This window comes from Falco punctatus, assembly GCF_963210335.1.
Source record: "Falco punctatus genome assembly, chromosome: Z".
NCBI classification, from domain to species: domain Eukaryota; kingdom Metazoa; phylum Chordata; class Aves; order Falconiformes; family Falconidae; genus Falco; species Falco punctatus.
In genome coordinates, this window is record NC_137586.1 from 11,788,991 (window position 1) to 11,811,839 (window position 22,849).

The 22,849-nt window shown below is 56.3% G+C and overlaps 2 protein-coding genes across 6 annotated transcripts; one reads left to right on the forward strand and one right to left on the reverse strand.

Moving 5' to 3' along the window:
- Positions 1-128: 128 nt before the first annotated feature.
- Positions 129-11,669, forward strand: MSMP (microseminoprotein, prostate associated). 5 transcript variants are annotated; one of them, XM_080371816.1, is made up of 4 exons: positions 129-6,897; positions 7,464-9,449; positions 10,098-10,206; positions 10,615-11,669. In XM_080371816.1, the coding sequence occupies exons 2-4, from the start codon at positions 9,344-9,346 to the stop codon at positions 10,802-10,804; spliced, it is 405 nt and encodes a 134-aa protein (XP_080227942.1). In that variant the 5' UTR covers positions 129-6,897; positions 7,464-9,343; the 3' UTR covers positions 10,805-11,669. The 5 variants fall into 5 exon arrangements, 3 of the variants coding, with proteins under 3 accessions (XP_080227942.1, XP_080227941.1, XP_080227943.1); XR_013924831.1 differs by lacking the exons at positions 10,098-10,206; positions 10,615-11,669 and having other exon boundaries at positions 129-5,789; positions 6,703-6,897; positions 7,464-10,036; XR_013924832.1 differs by lacking the exons at positions 10,098-10,206; positions 10,615-11,669 and having other exon boundaries at positions 7,464-7,552; positions 9,233-9,332.
- Positions 11,670-11,754: 85 nt separating this feature from the next.
- RGP1 (RGP1 homolog, RAB6A GEF complex partner 1) lies at positions 11,755-22,752 on the reverse strand. The gene is made up of 9 exons (XM_080371809.1): positions 22,610-22,752; positions 21,971-22,110; positions 18,571-18,707; positions 18,114-18,197; positions 14,263-14,412; positions 14,036-14,182; positions 13,471-13,598; positions 13,049-13,226; positions 11,755-12,833 (listed from the first exon to the last, which is right to left on the reverse strand). Exons 2-9 carry the CDS (start codon positions 22,084-22,086, stop codon positions 12,610-12,612), a joined length of 1,164 nt encoding a protein of 387 aa, XP_080227935.1. The 5' UTR covers positions 22,087-22,110; positions 22,610-22,752; the 3' UTR covers positions 11,755-12,609.
- Positions 22,753-22,849: the final 97 nt, after the last annotated feature.

The following is a 22,849-nucleotide window of genomic DNA, read 5'->3' on the forward strand; positions in this document are numbered from 1 at the left end:
CTTTCCGTGTCGGGCGGCCCGCAGTTGGCAGAGGTTGAGGAGGGGGTGGCTGGGCTCTAGGGGGTCTAGGAGGGGGGGTGGGAGGGAGGCGTCCGGGTTGCAGGTAGCCCCACTGGCTGCGGGTTGGGGAGGGGATGCCCCATTCTGGGGGTCCCCACTAGAGCTGGGGAATGCCCTGGGCGATGGGGTGCAGGGATTGTGCGCAACGGGGCCTTGCCGAGGGGTGCTCTGGAGAGGGGTGCCCCCGCTGTGGGGGTGTGAGGGGGTACACGGCTCTGGGTGTGCTGTAGGGGAGGGCACCCCACCAGGGATTTCAGGGAGGTCTTGGGCTGTGGGGTGCAGGGCGAGCTGGGCTCTGGGGAGGGGGCCCTCCCTTTCAGGGAACATCCGGTGCCTTGGGTGTGGGTGTCCCTACTGGGGGCAGGGGAGGGGGTTGGGGAGGTCGTGGGGATTTGGGATGCAGGGGGGCGACCGGGGAATCAGGCTCTGAGAAGTGCGATGCCCTGGGGATCCAGACAACGCTGACACCCAGGATGTCCTCCCAGCAGCGGAGGGTGCAAGTGGGGGCCACGCCACAGGGATCTGGTGTCACCACTGCCTGTCCCTGCTTGATACATGGCCTGGCCGGGGCGGTCGAGCTACGGGGGGCTGAGGGCAGGGGATGCCGGGGGGGGGGGGCTGGAGGCAGTGGGCATGTCACCACGGTGGGTTTTAGGGCTCCAACCCCTGTGCAATGGGACACAGGGCTGTGGGGTGGTGGGGTAGGAGGGTGGGGGACTGTGAGGGGAGCAGAGGCTCCGAGGGACAGTCCATGGAGCACAGGGGAGCGCTCTGGGGACAAGGGCCTGTAGTGCAGCGAGCCCTGCGCAACCCCCCGGGACGCTATGGGAGCTGGGATTACCCGGGCAGGGCAGTGCCGGTCCTCCCCAGGGATTTGGGGAAGGACCCGAGAGGTCGCCAGCCCCGGCTGCCTGGGGGCCTGCCACAGCCTCGGGGGACACAGACGGGCCCTGCGTTTGCAGGGGGGGGCCTCACTGGGGCAGGGGGGGCTCGGCGGGCGCAGCATGCCTGCGGTGCATTCCTCTCATTCCCAGCCTGCTGCCTGCTCCCATGGCGGGGTGTGTGCTCGCGCTGACAGCCCCTGCCCCATGGCTCAGAGCTGGGGGGGGGCAACATGCGTGTGTGGGGCACAGAGAGGACTGCAGCCAGAGTCCAGTGGCTGCACAGGGACCCCGCTGGTCTTGCTGGTACCGCTGGCCCTGCAAGGTCCCGGCGGGTGTGGGATGTGTGAGGGATGCTGTGCTGAGCGGTGGGCAGGGAGTCCCTGTCCCTTCCTGGGATTTGGGGCAGGACACCAGAGCAGAACAGAGTCACAGGCGTGTGGCACCCTTGGGTGACCCAGCATGGGTCCCTCAGCAGCTGGGGCTGCCAGGAATCACGGCCCCTCTTGCTGTCCCTGCTGGTGCCACTGCAGGTGTCCCCACCATGAGTGGCAGGTCCTTCCCGTTGCAGGGTCACGGAGCTCGGCTCATCCAGGCCGGCACAACCGGAGCCGGGTAGATTGGTTTGCCAGCTATAAATACCCACGTCCAGCCGCGGCACGGAGCCGGCAGCAGTGCCTGAGATGAAGGACAGCGCTGCCGCAGGACGGTGAAACCCAACCGGCAGCAAATATAGGAGAACCTGGAAGGGTCTGGCCGTGCTCCCCCATGGGGTGTGGGGCTAGGCATGGTGGATTGGTGACAATCCCACCAGCGACCACAGCCTCTGTAAAATTGCCCTGCTGCTGGGGGCTGCCAGGGCGCTGACGGTGCCAGGTTCTGTGCCCCTCACATGCCCCCAGGCCAGGCAGCCCAGCCACAGGGCTTGTGTCCTGAGCCACGGTGGCATTTCCAAGCCTTGAGCTGGGCTCACTTGGTGGCACAGGGCAGGGTGCAGCAGCGGGCAAAGGGGCTGGCAGCAGCCTGTGTGGGAAAAGCCTGCAGCGGGCAGGGAGCAGGCAGCGAGTCACTTGTCTAGGAGGTGCTGAAGCTCTCTCAGGACCTGCTGGCAGTCAGGATGCAGCCAGTGGAGGCAACAACCCTGGCAAGTTAAAAAAACCACCAACAACAAAAAAAATTAAGGGGGGAAAAAAAGGCAGAGGAGCGTGGAGGCAGCCCCCGGGGGGACTCGCTGCAGGCAGGATGGGTGCATGGGGTGCCCTGGGCGGGGGAGGGGCCGTGGGTGCCGGGGCACCCCGTCTTTGCGCGTACATGCCAGTAGAGGGGGCCCGGTCACCGCCGCCGGTGCGCTGTACACCGGGCACCGCGCACCCCGACGGCTGGGGTCACCGGCTGCACCGTGCCCCGCCGTGCCCGCCGCCGCTCGGACACCCGGAGGGCACAGGGGCAGCCCCAGCTCTGCGTCCCTTGTGGGACCAGGGCACCCCCACAAGCGCGCGTGGTGGCCGAGGAGCTGAGGTGGGGATGGGATCTCATGGGGCTCGGTGTGCTCGCTGCCCTCCCTGCCTGCTCCCTGGGGTGTGCGGGGCTGGGTGTCACCATGCTTTAGGGTTTTTGTAACACCCTTTGCTCTCGTGCTGAGTTTCAGTCTTCCTGCACTTGGTTTCCCACATCTTGGAGCTAACAGGTTTTCTTTCCATGGGGCTGTGCCCAGCACCTTGGTCCCGGTGGTCTGCAGTGGTCCATGGCAATCTGTGGCAGTCTGTGGTGGTCAGGGGAAGTCTATGATGGTCTCTGGTGGCCTGTGGCAGTCCATGGAGGTCCATGATGGTCTATGGTGAACAGTGATGGTCCATGGTAATCCGTGGTGGCTCATGGTAGTCCATGGCTGTCCGTGGTGGTCCATGACAGTCTCTGGTGGTCCATGGCACCTCTGGTTGTCCTCTGGTGGTCTGTGACAGTTTATGGTGGTCCATAGCAGTCCGTGGAGCTCCATCATAGCCCATGGTGGTCTGTGGTAGTCTGTGGTGGACTACGGTGATCCATGGCAGTCCACAGAAGTCCATGATGGTCCATGGCGGTCTATGGTCATCCATGATGGTCCCTGGTAGTCCACAGAGTTCCATGGTGGTCCGTGGTGGTCTGCGGCAGTCCATCGTGGCACATGGTGGTATTCACATTGCACCAGAGCATGGTGGGCACCAAGGGCACAGCCATGCCCACCCACCCCGGGGAGCTTATGCCCACAAAGTTCCCATCTTGCTTTCCACGTTCCCAGCAAGCATAACTAAGCCGCAGGTCCCCAGTGCTGATGATTGTTTAATTGCTAAAAAGTGTTTTTCCAACTCCTGGGGCACAGTAATGCAAGCTAGCAGGCTGCAGGACCCTGCCAAGCGCCTTCACCTCTGCACCAACAGTGAGGCCAGAAACCTGTCATCCTCAGGAGGTGGATGTAAAGAACATGGCAGGCACCACATGCGGCACAGTTGGCTGCACCAGGGCCAGGTGGAGGAGTCATGCAGCTACTGCTGTGCCAGGGCATGTATGGCTCTGGGTCACAGCAAGGTCTAGCATGAATGGGCAGCAGCAGCCTCCTGCTGGAGGCTGGGGTCTGTAAACAGGGTTGCAAAGGAGAGACATAGGAAGAGGGCAGGGATGGAGAAGGCACCACTGAGGGTCCCCATCTCCATCCAAGTGGGAGCCAGAGTCCTGCTAGGGTTTCTATTCCCAGTGCTGTAGGAGCCACTCCATCCCAAATGGGAGAGAAACATCTCCAGGTCAGGGCAGCTATGGCCAGGTGGGCGTGAAACACACAGGGATGGGAGCAGGCACATGGCAACCTTTGCACTTACGGGTTTCCTGTGCTCCTGCTGTCTGGGAAACCTGAAGGGCTCCTTGTTTGGGTTTGGGGTTTGTGTGCCAATTAGTGGAAAAAATTGAATAGAAGCAAATTTTTTAAAGGGAAAAAATATGGATAATGCAGCAGCTACCCCCACCCTGAGTGTTCATAGGGACAGCACCCAGCACCCACACCTTTCCATGCCTCAGACCCACGGTGACACCCTACAAGCACTGACCGTGCCAAGCTGGGGGCACCTGCTGCATTGCTTTGCCCTCCATCTGCTTCGGGACTCCCAGGCCCATGCCCAGGTGGTCTCTTCCACCATGAAGCCACTGGCCATCTTTGACTTTTCTTGTAGGGTGTCTCTAAAACAGGGTGGCACTCCGAGGCGCTCCCGTGGGTGCCAATCAGCAGCCCATGATGCACTGGGGTGATACAGAGTGCAGGGGGATCTGTGTTTCTGATTCCAGAGAGAGGTCGGAGAAGATCTGCGGGATCCATCCAGGACTCAGAAAGCCCCAGTGTCCCTGGGACTCTCCCTGTCACCGCAACCTACCAGAACATGGTGCCCAGGACAGGTCTGGGAGTCCCCAGGGGCTCCCCAGCACATCCCAGAGCAGTTACATAGGCAGGGTCAGTGCCAGTGGCATGGCACTACCATGACAAAACTCCCTCCATTATGGGGTGCCCGGACCCCTGACCTCCCCAGCAGTTCCCCAGGCCCAACAGGCACATGGCACTTTTTTGGCTGGTGTGGCTCCTGCGTGGCCCAGGAATGATCTCCCAGGGATATTTCTGACTCACAGGACAGGAAACGTTTCGGGGTTTAAGCTGAGCTGAATAATGTGCTCATTTCCTTGTGCCGACTACAAAGCACCTGCTCCAGGGGATTTATGGAGTGCCGGCCTCTCGCACTCACTATGCGGCTGCCCGCCCGGATGTTTTTATTTTCCCGGGATGGCCAGCAAGTGCCAAGACCTGTTTTCCTAAACACCTCTCATCCTCCCGGCACGTTTCCTTGAGGGGAGCCTGGGCAGAGCCACAGGCTGCAGCACACCTAGGGTACTGGGGTACCTGGGGTGCCAGGGTGGGTGCCAGCACCCTGCCAGGGCTGAAGGCAGCAGGGATGCATGGCTAACCCACTGGTGCCAAAATCTGGCCTGGCACAGAGCAGCCACAGCTGGGATAAATGGCCCGGGAGAGTGCCAAAGGATGATGGAGATGGATGGAGCATGGGGGTGAGCAAGGGAGTATGAGACCATGTGAGAGAGGGCAAGAGGGCAAGGGAGCCCGAGGGAGCCCTGGCATGGGGCTGCCCAGACCACAGAGCCTGCCACCAGCTGCAGGGAGAAGGTACACAGCCTGGGGCGGCCAAAGCCCATCCCACAGCTGGGGACCCACCAACACCAGCCCACAGCAGACCTCACCCCATGGCTTGGGACCCATGGACACATCCCACAACAGACCCCATCCCACAGCTGAGGACCCACCAACACCAGCCCACAGCAGACCCCACCCCACAGACACCATCCACCCTGGGTTTGTAGAGCCCCTGCAAAACACTGCACCCAACCCATGGGGTGGGAATGTCTCTACCCTGCGAGTAGGGTCAGAGTGTGGGTGCCAAGGCCAGGGACACCCGTGGGAGACACAGGGCATACCAGCAAGCCTCCCACCCATGCTCCTCTAGTGACATGGAACTCCATGCAGCATGTAGCCAACCTACAGAGTAACGTGACATGAAGGTTTTCATCATGTCCCCTCTGCTTTGTCCCCTTTTTGGAGCAAGTCTGGTGGGGCTGGCTCTGATCCCACCTGTACTTCCAGTCTATCCCATCTGGCTTACCAGCTGCAGGAGAAAGGATGGAGTAAGCTGTCAGTCATTCCCTGGGTAACTCTTTGTCCCCTCCTGTCCCCCTTCCAGGTTCCTCGTTGCCTAGTTCTCTCTGACCCCCCGATCACCTCTCCCTGGGATCTGGCCATTCCGAGGAGTGGTGAGTGTTCAGGTGAGCGGACATAACTCAGAGCTGCATCTACCTGTGTGCTGCCTGCACCCTTCCCTGCTGCCCTGGGGCCTGAAGCATCTTCAAGGTGCTGGGTGAGAAGTGCCTATATCCCACAGCCTCCCCAGGACCCAAGGCAGCACTGGGACAGCTCAGCCCAGTGATAAGTTGGGGTTGGGTTCCTTTCTTTTTTTCTGTTTAGAAAGAAAATAAAGCACTTGTGGGGAGCAGAAGCCAAGCTCCCCAGTGCCTAAAACAGCAATCGCAGCACTTCCTCGGATTTATGGTGTTTGCTTTCACAATGCCAGCCGGGATCCTGTTTGCTTCCTGCTCTGCAGCTGCAGTCCCAGCTGAAGGCTCAGGAGATTCAGGTTTTATAACACTCCTGGATCCTGCTGATGGCAACTTGTCCAGCATCGTTTATTACCCCCATGCCTCTTGCTGACAAGAGCTCACCCCATCCAAGCACCCACTGGCTCGGGTGCTCGTGCCTGCCTGTCCACAGGGTCCCATCCTCTGGCACCAGGGGCTTGAACAGCAGCTCTGCAGAGGGACTCCCAACCTTTGTTGGAGAGGAAGCCAGCAATGCTGTGGGGTGCAGCACCCAGCCCTTCTTGGGCACAACTACAGCACAAGAGCTGAGCCAGGCAGGCGCAGCTGGGTCCTGCCAGGGGGATGCTGAGGCACGGATCTGACCTTCTGTAGAGACCTGGGATGCTCAAGGGTGCTGACTGCTCCTCACCGGCATGCCAGGACATGTAGTCAGTCCCTACAGTTGGCCTCTGCCTGATAGTGACTGAACTTTAAGCAAGGCACTTCTTCCAGCTCCTGCACCCCTTCTGTGGCTCTTCCCCAGGTCTCAGTTGTCCCCTTGAGATGTGAGCACCAAAACCGGCTGCCCCCTTTCACTTTTCAGAGCGAAACCTCCTGCAGGATGCACCAGCTAGCACAGCCAGAGAGGGTGTCAGCTCCTCCAGCTACTGCATCCCTCGGGTACCCAAGCTGAAGCTCTGGAGCATCAAGTCCAACTCCATCCGCTGCTTTCCAAAGCTGCAAGCCCCCTCCTGTATGAGCCAGAGCAAAATGCTCTGGAGTGGGTTGCTGGTGCCAGGTGGGTGCCAGGAGTGCAAAGTGTGGGAAGAAGAGTGACCAGGAGAGGGAAGAGCAGGGCCTGTGGGGGGAACATCTGCCCTGTCCCCTGACACACAGCCACAGCATGGAGGGCACTTCACTGCCCAGGTCCCTCTGTAACATTCCAAGGGATGTCTTGACCCCCTTTTTCTTCCTCCTTTGCATTTACCCAGCAAGCTGCTTTGATGAAATACCCAAAGGCCACTAGTGGGCTGGTAGCCTTAACCCTCTATTTGGGAAACCAGAGTGGCTACAGAAATCCTGGGAATGCCTCCCCGTGTCCCCAGTGGAGCAGGGGCAGTGCCCCTCCACACAGGCAAGAGATGCTCTCATCCCAGATTTTCAGTGCTCTTCTGGAAGCCTGGCTAAATCATGCCTGCCTCCAAATGAAGCCCACCGCTTTTGTTTAACATTTGCTGTACTCGGTGATGAAACAATGATGGATTATTTAATTGTGGTTGCTAGTGTGCCAGACTTCTTTTTCCAAACACACAATAGGAATATTAATTTACTGCTCTGATGAATGCTTTCATCTCCCTTATATAGTAAGAACTCTGCACCGAAGGGCCAGTTTCCTTTGTTACTGATACACTTCATTTCGGCTCACGTCCCTGTGGTCAGCAAGTTATTCACAGGTACTCTGAACTTCTCAGATTTATTAAACACCTTTTGCAACTGATCCCACCCTCACCGCCATCCACCAGCCACCCTGCCAGGGAGGCACGGCATCATCCAGGGCACTATGAGATGACTAGGATAACTGTTTGAGGGAAGAGAGGATGCAGAGCCAGGGCTTGATCCCTTGGGAGCAAGAGCACAAGATGCAGGACAGGGATGCATCAGGACAGCAAGGGGGCCCAGAGCACCAGCATGAAGGGACTATGCCTTCAAATCTGAAGGTGGCGAATCCAAAGCGGATAAAAGGAAGCATTTTTTTTTTTCACTCTGTGCTTAATTAGGCTGCCACAGGAAAATGCTCAGGCCAAAATTTAGCAGGATTCAAGGAGGGATTGGGCATTTATGGGGATAACAAAAATATCCAGCTATAATAATGGATGCCAACACAAATTCTGGAAGGGATATTAAGCCTCACGCGTCAGGGTGTAAACCTGTCCCAAACTTTCAGAAAGCAGGGAGCTTAATGCAGGGGCAGATGACCCACATATGCTACCGCTACTGCTGCTGCCTCACTGCCGGCATGGTGCGGTGCTGGCTGAGCCACCAGCTGGACCGTCCCCGGAGCCCTGTTTCCTGCTGCCGGCAGCACCTCTGACAAGGGCTGCAAATTTCTCTTGGCAATTCAGTCCTTTGCTTGTAGCTCTTCGGGGCCGTGTGGCTCCCAGGGCTCTGACCTCCTCCATCTTGCCCATTCCCTCACTTTGCCAGCTGATAACAGCCTTATCAGTTCAAACCATAGGCAGACCTTCTGGCTGAGGGTCTGTGCAGACCACCGGCACATCCCTGGGTGGCGTGGCATCTTCCCACAGCTTCTTGCTTCCAGCCAAGCCCCTCATTTTGCTCTCAGGTCCCTTTTTGCCCAAATGCACCTTTGCCTCCTGATTTCATCCCTCCTGTTCTCTGTCTCTGCTGGGGCCAGTCTCTAGCCTCTGGAAGGGGCTGCTCATCTCCAGCATCTTGTGGGTGCCGCACACGCTGCTCAGATGAGCCCTGGGTCATGCCTTGTGCAGAGCCCTCCTCACCTGCCCTGCATCAGTGGCAATCGCTGTACTGCCTGCCAAAAAAAAACAGCTGTCACCCCCAACCCATGCGTGGCTACAAGCCCGGCATGGCCCACAGCCCAGCCTGGGGTGACACTGCCATACTGTAGTACCTGGGAGCTGGGTGCAAGCATCTCCAACCCACAGGGGATGGTGCCATTGCATCCTATGCTGATTGTTGATGGGACACCTGTGCTGCTCCAGTCTCTGTGAAATGGGATGCTCCTGAGACCTTGGCCACTGTGGAGGATCAGAAATGGCTTAGCGTAACCAGAGGGGAGCCTGGAGCTCTCCTGGTCGGGGTCCAGGGTCTCCCACGCTCACCACTTGCATGCTCACTGCATGGCTGAGGGCAACCCTGCTGGGGTCCCTTGGATCTCCCCTTGCTGCAGAGCCTTGCACCCACAGGGGCTTCCAACTGGAGACATTTCTGGAGGGCATGAATCAGCTTTTCACAGCTTGTTAAAAATCTTGATCCTACCTCTTGTTTTCATGCCTTTCAAATCAGGAAATGAGTTTTACAACTTTTCCAGTGGGGCACAGCTGGTGGCCAGGGTCGTAAAGCTGAACTTTATAAATATCTCTTGTTGGGATCAGGGGAAGAGCATTAAAAAGGCGCAGAGAGAGAGAGAGAGAGAAGGGAAAGAGCAAGGGCAATAGAGAAGCAAGGCAACCTCGGTGAAGACCAGCTCAACACCGGCCGTGGCCATGAGAGTGCAGAAGATGGGGTGTGCTTGGGGCAGGCTTTGCCTGCTGCTCTCCCTCCTCCTCCAGCTGCCAGCCTCCCAGGCTAAATGCTACTTCCAGGCTAAAGGTAAGCAGGGAGGTGAGGTGGGAAGAGGCTGGATGGGAAGAGGAGGCCTCAGCTTTCCCCAGGGTGGCAGGGCTCTGCACTGCGTGCCTGCGAAGCACAGGAGGGACTGTGCTGAGCTCAGGAGCGTGATCGTGGGCTAGTGATGAGTGGAAGGAGCAGTCTATAAACCACAGAACAGCTCCCCAGGGCTCTGGCTGAGAAACAGCTCGCTGGGCCATGACGAGCTCCTGGCAGGAGCCCGGCTGGGGCTGAGCGTGCAGGACGAGCAGCGAAGGGAGGAGGGCTGCCTGTCTTTCCCCTGCTGCCTCTTTCCAGGGCTGCAGAGATGCTCAGACTCCAAGGATCACAGGATAAGCCCTCTCCATGGATGCAAGAGCCACTTGCCTCTGCCCTAGGCCCCTGGGGTAGTGGGGAGAGCTGCAGGGCATGGCTAGGGGAGGATGGGCAGGAGCATCACCCTCAGCAGATGCCTGCGCATCCCATACCTGCAGGGTGGTGGAAAGGCCACCAACTATCGTCTGCAGCATAGGGTGGGTGGGTGGTCATGATGTCTCCCGTCTCCTCTTTCACGGCACAGGGGTGCCATGGAGGCTCCCATGTACCCCAGTGGAGGCTCATGTGTGCCCTTCACTACTGTTTCCTTTGCAGCTCCCTGTGAGTACGAGGGGAAGCAGTTCTCCCTCGGGGAGTCGTGGCTGAGCACCAACTGCCTGCTCTGCACCTGCCTGCACCCCATCGGCGTGGGCTGCTGTGAGACGTAAGCGAGGGGCTGAGGGGCACTGGGGGTGGGCTACTGCCGGTGCTGCTGCCCTGCTGTGGCACCTCTGTGCCTGCTGCAGGGAGGAGGTTGTGTGGGTCTACCTGCAGCCAAGCAAATGTCAGAGCCCCAAGGGGCTGCAGGGCACCGGACTGTGGGGAGCAAGGGGCAGAGGTGGGCAGGAGCCCACCGGGGTGTTGAGGATGGTGGGGTGAGTTGGGGAGACAAAGCAGGGGGGTCGGGAATGTCTCAGCACAGCGAGATGCCCAGATGTGGCCCAGCTTGCCCAAGCTGACCTGGGAGATGCCCCAGGCAGGGGGGCTGGCAGCACAGGAAGCCACACAGCCCTGCCAGCAGCCCCCTGGCACAAACCAGGGGAAGCTGATGGCACCGTGCCCTCTTCCACAGCACCCAGCACCCCATTGACTTCCCCGACTGGTGTGAGGCCCACTACGACTCGCAGACCTGCCAGATCTCGGTGGTGCAGAAGGCCAACCCCAGCTTGCCCTGCGTGGAGAGCATGGAGCACGAGTGGGGCTCAGCCAGCACCCCTGAGCCTCTGAGCAACAAGTTGCTGGGCGCGGGGCTGACCAGATAGAGGCTTGGCAGAGCGCTGCAACCCCTCAGCATCATCCTCCCTCCTCCAGAGCACACCCCCCGCATGCTCCAGACCTGCCGCATCCCGTAGAGACATCACTGCCGCCACCTTCGAGGGAAACCACTATCCACACACTATGGTACTGAGTTAACATTTACACCCTAGCGCTGCCACAGTACGGCTTTGCTTCTGCCTTCAGCTTCCTGAACTGAACCAGGGCCCCCACCCCACCAGACGCCCTGCACACTACAGGAATGCAGATCCTACGGGATCTCCTCCCAGGTGGGCAGGAAACCTCCAGCTACTAAAGAAAGGGTTACAGGACCAGATTAGCCTGCATCCCAGCATTCTTGTCATCCTGCCTCAAGCTTTAAGCTAAGCAGTCCCTCCTCCCTCCCAGACCCCCCACCCCCGCACAGCAGCTGCTGGGAGCTCGCTGGGGAGCACCACGGCCCTTGGTGCAGGACCCACGCACCCTGGCCAGCTCCTTCTCTGCCCTAGAGTGCGAGGGGCACAACCCACCTCTGGAACCACTAACACCCCTGCTCCTGCAGCTCCTGAGACGGCAGGGGGTCTCCAGCACTGCATGCCAGCCCTGGGCAATACTGCAACAGAGCCAGCCCGGGGCGGGTGGCAGAGTGGGGGAAACCACTAGAAGATTATGTCCCCAGGGGAGGCCCCCATCCCCAGCAGCAGAGCAGGACACTGAGCCGGGTGCCCCGCTAGGGTTCAGGGAGCTGAAGCAATCTGCATGTGCCAGGGTGGAGCTGGCCGCTCTGGCAGCCTGAGCCAGCTGGTGCCATGCCTGTGTTGTGCAGAGCCTTGTGTAATGTTTCTGTTCTTGCAATAAAGGTATTAGAAAGAGGAGGTCTCCAGCCTGTGACTGTCGCACAAGGTGGACTCTTTCCACCAATGGGAACAGTGTAGGAATAAGGCTCTTAGGAAGGCTGTTTTGTACAATCAGACATTTATTAGTTTTCCATACAAAGAAGAAGTCTCTGGAAGGTTTGGTAGAAATGGGGAGCTGGCTGTTGAGCAGGGAGACCTCCATCCCAGCTCCTGAATGCACATCACACATTCACTCCAGCTCCCCAAGGATCCTGAGAGTAGCAGGATGCCTTCGTGCCCAGAAGCACAGCTCAGGCACCAAGTACTTCTCAGTTTCGGATGACCACTATCGTGTTGCCACAGGATGTGGCTGCATCCAGGACACCAGCACATGCCAGCAGCGCAGGGCTGGCCTGCCAGAACCTGGCTGCTCTGGATGAGGGTGGTGGGGGCACCAAGCTGTGCGTGTGAGACACCCCTCACAAGAGACAGAGCGTGTGCCAGGGCAGGAGCGCAGGCTCCCACCCAGTCCAGGTGGCCAGTGTGCCTCACCTGGACACCAGATCTCTGCTTGCGGGGTCTCCCTGCAGGAGCACAGCCTTTACCAAAGGCTGGTACAGGCATTTCACTGGAAGAGGTCCCCTCTCCTTTCCCTGGGCTGGGCCTTTCCCTGTTGGAAGTTCCTCATGGGGTAAAGGCACATCGGGCCGTTCCCTGGGAGGCAGATTTCTTTTTGATGAGTCCTGGGACTTGCACCTTCACCCAAGCAGGAAGGGTCCAGCTCCCAGCCAAGGGCTGCAGCACACGACACGGCAACAAGCACAGTGCTCCTTCAACTGCAGATGGGACACTGGCCTGATGCTCACCTGGGTGTCCCAGATGAACCCAAGGGGATGCATGCCAGTGACAGTCCTGCCCACCACTCCCACCACAGCACACGGTTGTGGCACCGCAAGCCCCTACCAGCTGTCCCCACTTCAGATGGTGATGGAGTTAGTGTTGGAGAACTGAGATACATAGGAAGCCAGGATGGGGTTGGTGGGAAGGACTTTGATGGGCAAGTCCCAGCTGAAAGTGTCCACTTCCATCTGCTCCACCCCAGTCCAGGTGACAGCCTCCGACTGGCTCCCACGAACCAAGCAAGTCCCCGCCGACTCCCCAGAGGTCACAAATTCAAAGTGCAGCCTCCACTTCAGGGAAACTGTGGGGAAGAAGAGGGGTCAGCAGCCAACACCACAATGGATGGGGACAAGAGCTGCCTCAGCACTGTTTGTCCAGGCAAGGGGGCATGCAAATAAGCCCACTCATGCAGGCCAGCTCCCTCCCACAGGACACAGCCCTCTGCTGAGCAAGGGCTGGGCTGGGGATATCACAGGAGAGAAGCAGGGGTGGGTCCCTTCCCTGGTGGCCACTAACCGATATTGGTGGTGAATCCTGGGGTAGAGCTGAGTGGGATGGGCAGGCTGAAGCTGCTCTGGGCGGTGTGCAGGCAGGCCTCCTGATGGCGGGCATGCGTACTGAAGGAGACCGGCTGTCCCCGCCGGCGCTGGAACTCCTCCTGGATGCTCTCCTCCGTCTGCAGGCTCACAGAGAACTGCAGGGCAATTGGCAAGGTGCTTGGTCACACAATCTCACAGGGTCCTGATGCAAAGCCCTGGGGCCTCCATTTCCAAGACGAGCTCAGAACTGGAGCCCTTCCCCATCCCACACCCTAAGGGGTCTCAGCTGGGTCCCACTAGAAACCCTCAGTAGAAACACCACAGCAGCCCAATACCACCCCAATCCCCGCTCCCTCTCCCCCACCTGAAACCCTGCCTCTCCCCACAGCGAGCAGTAACCTGCAGACATGGGATGTCCCCTTCTGAGAAGTTGAAGGTCCCAATGACATCCTCTCCGATCTTATACACAGTCTTAAAGATGCAGAACGTCCCCACCTTCCCACGAGTGTTGCTGATGTTATACAGGTCTGTGGAGCAGTAAGAGGCGGGGAAAGGGTTGCAGCAATAAGAAGTGGGGAAAGGGTTGCAGCAAGAAGAGGCTCTGCTCCATACAGCACTCTGGCTTAATCACAGAGCCCAGCAGACATGACCCCATGTCTGCTGCTTAGGTGTGGACAGCCCCTGGAGGTGGCATTCCTTTTGAGAAATGCCTGCAGTGAGCGCAAGCACACCACGGGCTGGCTGCAGTATGCTGGGGAGAGGGTCTCTCTCACTGCAGTAGGAAGAGCCTGAGATTGGTTCGGAGGAGACCCTGGGAAACTCTGACCCAAGCAGGCTGTGACGGAGCTCCTCCACAGCCCCAGTTGGAGCTTCACTCTGCCAGCAAGAAACTCTTATAGTGAGCCCTGAGCTGTGCTTCATACTCAGGTGAGAACAGCAGGTTCAAGCAAGGGATATGACCTACGCAGACTGCGTCGGGAAGTGGCCACCATGAGCAGTTCTGTTGCCAGGTCTGCCAGGCGAGAGTCTTTCTTCAAGCCCTCCTCCTCCTCCAGGAAGGGGTTTGAGGGTGCAACAGCCTCATCCTGTGGGAACTGGTAATCCTTGAGCCCTGGGGGAGGAAGTGAGAGTGTCAGCAGGGCAGGGTGCAGCCAGGCCCATGTCTGCAGGAAAGGCAGCACATGGCCTTACCATGCAGCACGAGGACACGGAAGGGTACGCGCAGGAGCTTGATGGGGGAGTTGACACGCTGGCAGCCGATGGTCAGCTTGTACACGTACTTCACTGACTGTCCCCGGAAAGAGGGAGGGCCGTCTATGGGCAGCGTCTCACAGTATGAATCTGCAAGGAGCACAGAGAAGATTGTCTTTGAAGGCCAAAAGAAGCTCCGGGAGCTGTTGCTCACAGGCTCCCTGCAGCAAGGGTTAGGATGGGCCATGGTGCTGAGTTAGGGACAGTGGCTGGTGCTTTCTGCTGTCTCCTCTTCCCCACAGCAGGCCAAGCACATCCCCGGCTTCCTTGCACCAGCGCACTGCTCCTCACATCACATGCACTGTCATCCAGACATTGCTTCCAGCACATACAACCACACACACTCAACTCTGCCTCAAAAGAATGTGAAAGATGTAAAATCCAGGAACACAAACACATGAGAGCTAAACTTACTCATCACGAGTTCAACCTGGATTTGCCTCTGCGCACTTCCTTTGCACATCGCTTTCACGATGCAGTGACACCCTGAGGTTTCCTCAGGGCTCTGCCCCACATGGCAGAGAGGTGCCAATGTGCCCTTCTTGATATTTGCCAAAACCCAAACTCGGCAGCAAAAATTAGGTTCTTCCTGTGTTCTTCTCTGAAGTACTGGTCTAAATGACCAAGAAACAATTAAAAGACCTTCACAACAACCTGTGGCGTATGCCCCTTGACAGACTGATGACTTAGACCGCAAAGCCTCTGACTGAGACTTCTGAGATGCTGGGGCCTGGCTTTATACCACATTCAGCCTTCCCAAAGCCCCTTGGACACCACACAAACCACAACCCTTCTTGACGCAGTGTGAACACTTCTACAGTTTTCCCAAACCGCATGCTGTATAATAAGAAAGGCGCAAACAGTGAACTGTGGAAAGACTCCACCTCTCTGACTTCCCCACCATAATGCAGGCATACCCTGCCAGAGGAATGGCAGCATCCTGCTGTGAAACTACAGATCCTTCCCCAAGTTTGGTACATCCTAAACATCGAGGCTTAGATTAGAAGCTAGTGTTACATTTGAAATATAACTTCTAGATTTGAAATAACGGGACTGGAAGGAAGAAAAAAGCCTATGCTAGTGCACAGCAACCACAGGTTGTCACACCTTAAACACAGGGCTGTTCTGCTGGACCAGGGTGCGTATAAAGCTGAGAACTGTCCTGACAGGGAGGAAAATCAGGTATTTCCAAGGAAGGAAGAAGACTGCTGTAACCCCCTGTACCAGGCTTAAAAAGAGTGCTCACAAAGACCTTCATGCCCAATGAGGATTCTCTGAGCAGGGACCACCACTGTCTGAGGAGGATGGGCAGTTTGCTACCTGGCACAGGAATGCTGAGGCTTCGGAAGTCCAGCTTCCATGCATACCCCAGAAGGAAGTACATTCCTGGTGTTATGGATGCCTTCCTTACCCACCCGCTGTACCCTCTGGCTGGGCTGCCGGCCTGTGTCTGGGCTGCTTCTATTTCCTCCCCTCTCTGTGATCTACCAAATATTTAAAGGTATTACAAAACTGGAGAGGAGGCAAAAACAGCCACAGAAATTACTTGAGGGCTTTGAGAAAATATTTTATGGTGACAAATTTAAAGAGCTCAGTCTGGGCAGTGTGTCAAAGGGCTAGGAGGTGAGTCAACTTCAACATATAGGCACCATAACCAGGGGAAGATATTGGGGAATAAGCTGGTCAGCAACTGAAAACAAGGCCTTTATCAAGAGACAGCCTGACACAACCTCAGCTATGTGTGCCAGCTCTGGCTACAGTTTAATAACATAGTACTTTGCTAAAGCAGAATTAAGATTTCTGGGTGGAGGTTTTTTTGCCTTTCCAAACTGTGCAGGAAAACTCAAAACTTCTGAAAAACAGGAAATGAAGAATTAAGATACACACCCACACAGCCTTAACTCTGCCTCCACAGAGCTGGCAGGAGCCCCCAGGAATGATCTGCAAGCATGCCAGCTGCAGTCTCGTGTGAGACGAGCGGCACAGCAAGCCGATGGGATCGATGTGAGCAGCCTGGCAGAGCTGGGGCTGTGATGTAGGGGTTTCAGTTCTAAAAAGCCCAGTGCCACACACAGCAGCGTCACACACGACACATGCTATAGATGCGCGCATCACACAACCAAGAGGAAAGGCTGTAACACACAGCAAAGGATCCTCAAAATGTGGAAGAGCTTGTGTTCTTGCTATGGGGCTGCATCCAAGTGAAAGGCAGGTGCAGCTGCTTGTGCCAGTGTCACTCAGTGGCCCAGCAGATGGATACACACAGTGCAGCATCACCGGGAAGGACAGACTATCGCTAGATTAGCTGGGAGCTGAACAGCTTCCACCCACAAAGCCTGCACACAAGGAAATCTTCTCAATTCATCCCAGCCACCTGGAGGTTGGACTGTAGTCACCGATCTGCTCTCCCAGCAACTGCCAAGCCTGCCTGAGATGTGCTGGTAAAGGGTCTTTCCCCTGATCCCAGGGACTGGATGCTCCAGCCCCACACCTGCCAGCAGCACGGAGCACAGGAGAATCCAGATGAGCCTCAGTCCAGCTGAGATTTCTACCACTTCCTCCTCCCTGGCACAGCCACTTTCAGAAAGTACAGTGGTCCTTGGCTCCAATGTGGCAGGGCCAGCTCCTTTCCCCCACATGGTGCTGTAGAATACATACTCAGACAGTAGGCTTTCCAATTTAGGAGGCACAGCTCCCAACAGCACTGCCCCACCCTGCAAAGCACCTAGCCAAAGCCAGGTTGGTTTTACCCTGTCCGCCTTTCCCTCCAGTCAGGCTCCTCCAAGCCTAGAAAGGCAGGAGACCGCAGTTTCAAAAGTTTCACAGTTCCAGTTTCACAGCCTGCAACTCGCTGGTCTCACTTGCACCTCTGCTCTCACCTCCCCAGAGCTCAATACTCCAGCAGAGCCCCCTCCACCACAGGCACTGCCTCTCTGCTTCCTTTGCTCTGTGACTTGAGAGGTCTCTGCGAACCATTCCCAGCAGATCCCTAGGACAACCCAAAGAAGCTCTCCACACACAGCCTGCAACACTTAACGTTATGTTGCTGCTAGACCACGGGCTGCCGGAATGCAAAGGAGATCCAACACGAACTGACAGACAGGGTCATGCAGCCACTGAAGGAGGCAACAGCACATACTTGTATTTTCACAGCTGTCTACTCAGGTAGAGAAAGCTGCCTGGTACAACAAAACCGAGTTGCTGCAACTTCCTTGTGAAAAGTAAAAACATTTCTCTAAAGCAGAAGGGAAAGTAGTGATGAAGGAGAGCTTAAAGGGGACCCATTGGAATGACACTGTCTGAGGGCTTTGGAGACATGAAGAGCTTTGAGCAGAGAAGATGAGAAGTTGTTCACTTCTACAGCAGGAAAAACAGAACAGGCAGAAGACTGTGATCTCCAGGACAGCCACAACGTGAAGGATGCCAGCCTAAATCCCAAGAATACTCTGGTGCAGCTGAAGAAATAAAGGCAGGGTAATGCAGGTGTGTGTAACTGTTCCTTCAGCTGCAGCCAGGTATTTCAAAACGTTTCATGCCTTGTAGCTACACAGCAAAGGCTGCAGGCCAGGGGCAGGACTGAGGGACACATTGCAGTATGCAGCCCTCATACGGTGGAGAACAGAATCTGGACAATGCAGCAGTTCCTTAGCACTCACACTCCCACCACAGCATCTTGCCTTCCGCAAGCACCAGGGTCTCCCACTTGCAGCACTTAGTTCTGCAAAGCCAGCTTTGAGAGCAGGGCTCCCCAGAGGTGAGCTCTGAGCAGGGGAAAAGAAGATAGGACTCACAGGACTTTGACTCCCCAGGATCCAGTCGCAAGTCACAGAAGAGAATCTTTGGTGGGGTGGACAGGATACACTGACCCCGCTCTCCTGGAAGAGAAGAACCACATGAATGCGGCCCAGACTTGGGCTGTGCCCAGGCCAGCTGGGCCTTATCCTCTTGGGGAGGAACGGGGAGGAGTGGGCTGAGGAGGAAACATCTCATGCCCTGGTCAGATCATGAGACATTCCCAGAACAGCTGGACAGACAACCCTCATGTTTCACTCTAAACTAGTGCCACTTTGATCCCAGTATTAACCAGGTCCTGCAGCAGCCATCACCAGGGAATTACACAAGGAAAGCAACATGGACTTCCCACTCACTTCTACACATGCTGCCCTCAAGACACACATTATAGTCTGCTTGATTCCTGCTCGTTTTGCTCTCGCTGTCCCTACCCGGGGTTATAAGAATGGCACTCACCTCTGTTGGGGACGAAGACTGTCTCATTCTCTGCCTGCACATCGTGCTTGCTGCCATCAGAAGGAGGGAGCGCTACCCGGTTCTCGCTGGCATGAAACTGGCAGTGGATCTGAGCGCTGGCCCATGCCAGCATCTCACTGAGAGCAAAGAAGAGCAATAGTCGTGTCTGCGCTTTAAACTTGGATTACAGCAAGCATGAATTGGGAGAAGAGCAGCTCTTGCTGCTCAGCTCCATGTGGGACTGCTTGTCTGGAAGGAAGAAGGCCTTGCTTTACTGTCACTGACGCCCTGCTCCAAACAAGCATTCGGAGCAAGCTTGGGCTGGAGTGCTGACCCAAATCCACTTCCACCCCAGATGCTGACAGCAGTTTCACCCAAGGCCTGACTCTGTGGCCTGAGGGATCTTGTTCAGCAGAAATATTTGTAGCCTAAACCACAAGACCCTGGGCACAGAACTGACACTGAGCGAGGAAACACCCCTGCCCCAAGAAGCCCACTGTACACACATGCCAGAAGACAGCAAGCAGCGCAGTCAGAAGCCACCCCATCTACAAGGACAGAGACCAGGTAGCCTGTGCAGAATCTTATAGGGATCTTCCAGCAAATATGCTGAGGTCAAGCGTCCCAAGATATGTTCCAAAGGCCTACTAACTTGGTCACCTTTCTCATCAGCCACAGCTTGGGACTGGTCACAGACTGCACCCTTGAGAGGGCACCTCTAGCTGTTGCACATGGGCCAGGCCCAGCAGAGGACTTTTAGCCACGAAGACCTAAATCCCAAGCCAGAAGTGACATGCAGAGCAGCACTCCAAGGTGCCACCAGTAACAACACAACCATCAGGGAAGTGGGAAAATTCAAAAGTAACAAATACCTGCAACCTGGGTTCAGCTGCCCCTGCCCTCAGCACCCCGGCTGCCCCAAGCTCGACACTCCTCAGGGCAGGTGGGGCACAGAGGTGCTCCTTCCCCACATCACTGTCCCCCTTAAGAACATCAACTTTTGGTTGTATAAGACCATCAGAGAATAATGCTTCCAGGTCCTTAATAAGGACCTATTTTCCCCTCATGATGCAAAGGATTCACTGACAGTTATAGAGGAGGTCATTTTGCTCTGCCTCTACAGCCACAAGAATTGGTTGCATCTAGCATGAAAAACAGTCTTATGTTTTGAACACCGCTATGACCTCAGCCATTCCACACGGCATCTCCCACGGTGCTACTGACACCTCTCAGTTTCCAAAACACTCATCTATCTTTATTTCAATAGTAGTGGTGTTAATTTAGCCAGTGTATGTTTTCTAACGTCATGATCTGATTAGTAACCACTGACACCAGAGTTCTAGGTGGCACAGGGATTTTTTGTGACATGCAGGTATCTCTTGATGTGACACATCAGAGCAGTTAAACGTCTAGACGAATCAGAGAAAAAAGGGCGTGTTGCATTCGTTTCCGCTGACTAACAACGCGCTATTTGATCTTTTGTATGTGCTGGTTGCCCTTACCCAAACATGTGTTAGTTACTCTACCCAGTTACTTCTAACTCCACAACTGTAATCCTGCATCTTCAAAAGTACCAGCATGGCTTTTCCACAAGGGCTGCCAAAAGGTTTTCTGTTGTAACATATCTGCTATATAGAAATAGAAAAATGGTCTTGCTTGAGAGACAATGAACTTTATATAAGCTTAGTATAATTACAGTACTTTCAAACACTGTATTTTGAATCTTTTTTTTTTCCTTCTTTCTTTTTATTTGCCTTCCTGCTGATAGACCTGGCTTGTCCAGCTGGCAGGGTGAAGAAGGATCCCGTGCTGTTGTGAGGTCATCTCCCTCCACTCTCACCTCCCCCTACAACTCCTGTAGCTCACAAGGGTCATGCTTTGGGCAGAAAAGCTTTGTTTCTTGTATGCCTTGTACACCACAATCAAATTCACCATCTTCCATTTACTTACTATCCTTCCATTCTGTCTCTAAGCCTGAAATGAGTGCTTCTCGGCTCCCCCACCTGCACTGCAGCTTCTTCCAGCCCCGAAAGCTTCTAGTGCCTGATGGGCCTACCTCCCTGTTGCAGTGACTGTGCTTTGATCTGGCTCCTGCCTTTAAGCACCTCACAGCTTCAATTTCCAAGCCACCAATGTATGTGGTGTTACCACTGTCTTAGCTGAGTCTCATCAGTTTGGTCACCTGCCTTTTATTCTAAAAAATTTCCTTTTTTCAAGAGGTATTTTTTTTAAGGACCACAACACACATGAAACTCCTAAATGAATCTCCTGTAGCTCTGCTGTGAACCTCCAAAACTGCTCCACCTGCCACCTTTGCAGTTCCACATGTTTTGGAACCAGGAAAACGCACTGTCACTGCACAAGACAAAACTCTGGAAAGCTAGCTGCTTATGCCAGAGCTGAATTCAAAAGCTGAATGCAGTAAGGAAGACGAACCAGGAAGACAAGATGGAAAGTTAAGGAAGGCAATAAAGCCCTACAGTGGTAATACAGAAGACTGCTTTGCTGCTGCTGAGATTGCAAGCACTGAAGGTGGGCTCACCAAAACAATCACGTGTGAAATGCATGCTGGTGATGAAAAGATGCTGAACGTGACAGGGCTGGAAATGGACACTTCCCAAGAAGGGCTCAAGATGAGAAAGCACTCTCCACCCGCTGGAGAATCAGACAAGGCCATACACTCAGCAGGCATGGAAACTTTGGGCGACTACTTATGATGTGGAGTCACCCCCGTGAGCCAATATAGGAAGCTCCCATCTTCTCGCATTTCCTCAACACCCATTTCAGACACAGTAATGATCAGGGGAGATGCAGCACTCGGAGGCTGGGCCACAGAAAATGCTGCCACAGAAGGCTGCCTCTTTCTCACTCCAGGCAGCGCTCATCTCTCTGCCTGCCAGCTCTGGAGGCAGAGGTTACACCAATACCTCAGTGTGCTGCTTGACAAAGAGAGGTCCTTCCATAAACGCAGGAAATAATGACATCGTCTGGATGTTGCCCTGTGAGACTGTCACCCTGGTGTAACTAGATATCCTGCTTTGACAGCCAGTTTGGCTTCATTTTCTGCCAGTAATCCCGTCACTGAGGGCTCACCTGAGGGGAAGTTAAGAGCATCTCTAACTGCATACTTTTTTCTTTGTCTCTTTCTTGGGGGCAGAAAACCAGAGCAATTATGTCAGTTGCAGCTCTGAAACAGTGATGGCACAAAGCACCCTTAAAAGAGTACCTCAGTCAGGGGAGTCACCAGGGGCTGAGCTGGCACCATTGCTCCACAACCCAGCCATGACTACATCTGGCTGCTCAGGAGGGAGGGAGGTCCGTTCCCTCTTGAGGGACCCACACAGCCCTGCCACTTCAAGACTTCATGCACAGAAGGGCCCACTGGCGTGGGCTGCTGTACCTGCTGGCGGACGTCGATGAGGCCGATAATGGGTTGGTGAAAGTGATCACGCACTCCAGCACCTCTCCTGCCAGGAAGACAGGCCCGCGGCCCAGCTTGGCCAAGACTTCAATCATGGCTTGGATAGCCCTGCTGCACACCTGCCAAGAAAAACCCAACAGTGGGCACGGAGAGAGGGCTGGGTGCTGTAACAGAGCAAGAATGGCGACAGCCAGGCCGGGCACAGGCATGTGGGGCAGTCAGGGAGGCCTAGACCCAGCCAAGGGTCTAGAGACAGCACACGGGCGTGTAAATGGGTTTCGGCCAGCCTGGCTCTGCACACACGAGGCACAGACACACACAGAGGCACAGACAGTCCCACCCACACCCACCCACCCACCCAGGTGTGCAGGGGACACACGCACAGCCCCGGCCACACACACACTAACACCCCACCCCCACCCCCCAGCTCCACACAGACGTAAGGGGGGGTCAGCACATACTGCGGGGGGTGAAGGACAGCCCCGCCAACACCTGCCCGGGGGCCTCAGGGTGGCCTCGACCGCAAACACACAAGCGCAAACGCCCACAGGACGGCCAGGGACACTGGGCAGCGCGCCCCGCACAGCCACCATCCCTGGCCGCCCCAGCCCCACTCACCGCTCCGCACTACTCGCCGCTCCCGGCCTGGCTTCCCCTCGGCCGCGCAGGGGCCCTCCCGACCTGCTTCGGCAAAGCTCGGGCAGCGCTCGGGAGCGCTCGGGCAACGCTCGGCCAGCTCTCGGTAATGCTCGGGCAACACTCGGGCAGCGCTCGGGCATGCTCGGACAGTGCTCGGGAACGCTCGGGCGGCGCTCGGGAATTCTCGGGGATGCTCGGGCAGCGCTCGGCAACCCTCGG

What these genes read in the sequence shown, in the direction of transcription:
- MSMP (XM_080371815.1), top strand. Translation starts at nt 7,441, where the DNA reads ATGCTTTCATCTCCCTTATATAGTAAGAACTCTGCACCGAAGGGCCAG. An exon ending in GGTCAGCAAGTTATTCACAG is followed by an intron (nt 7,553 to 10,097) that starts GTACTCTGAACT and finishes TTTCCTTTGCAG; the next exon opens with CTCCCTGTGAGTACGAGGGG. An exon ending in GGCGTGGGCTGCTGTGAGAC is followed by an intron (nt 10,207 to 10,614) that starts GTAAGCGAGGGG and finishes CCTCTTCCACAG; the next exon opens with CACCCAGCACCCCATTGACT.
- RGP1 (XM_080371809.1), bottom strand. Translation starts at nt 22,086, where the DNA reads ATGATTGAAGTCTTGGCCAAGCTGGGCCGCGGGCCTGTCTTCCTGGCA. An exon ending in CCGTGTCCTCGTGCTGCATG is followed by an intron (nt 14,183 to 14,262) that starts GTAAGGCCATGT and finishes TTCCTCCCCCAG; the next exon opens with GGCTCAAGGATTACCAGTTC. An exon ending in AGGATTCACCACCAATATCG is followed by an intron (nt 12,834 to 13,048) that starts GTTAGTGGCCAC and finishes TCTTCCCCACAG; the next exon opens with TTTCCCTGAAGTGGAGGCTG.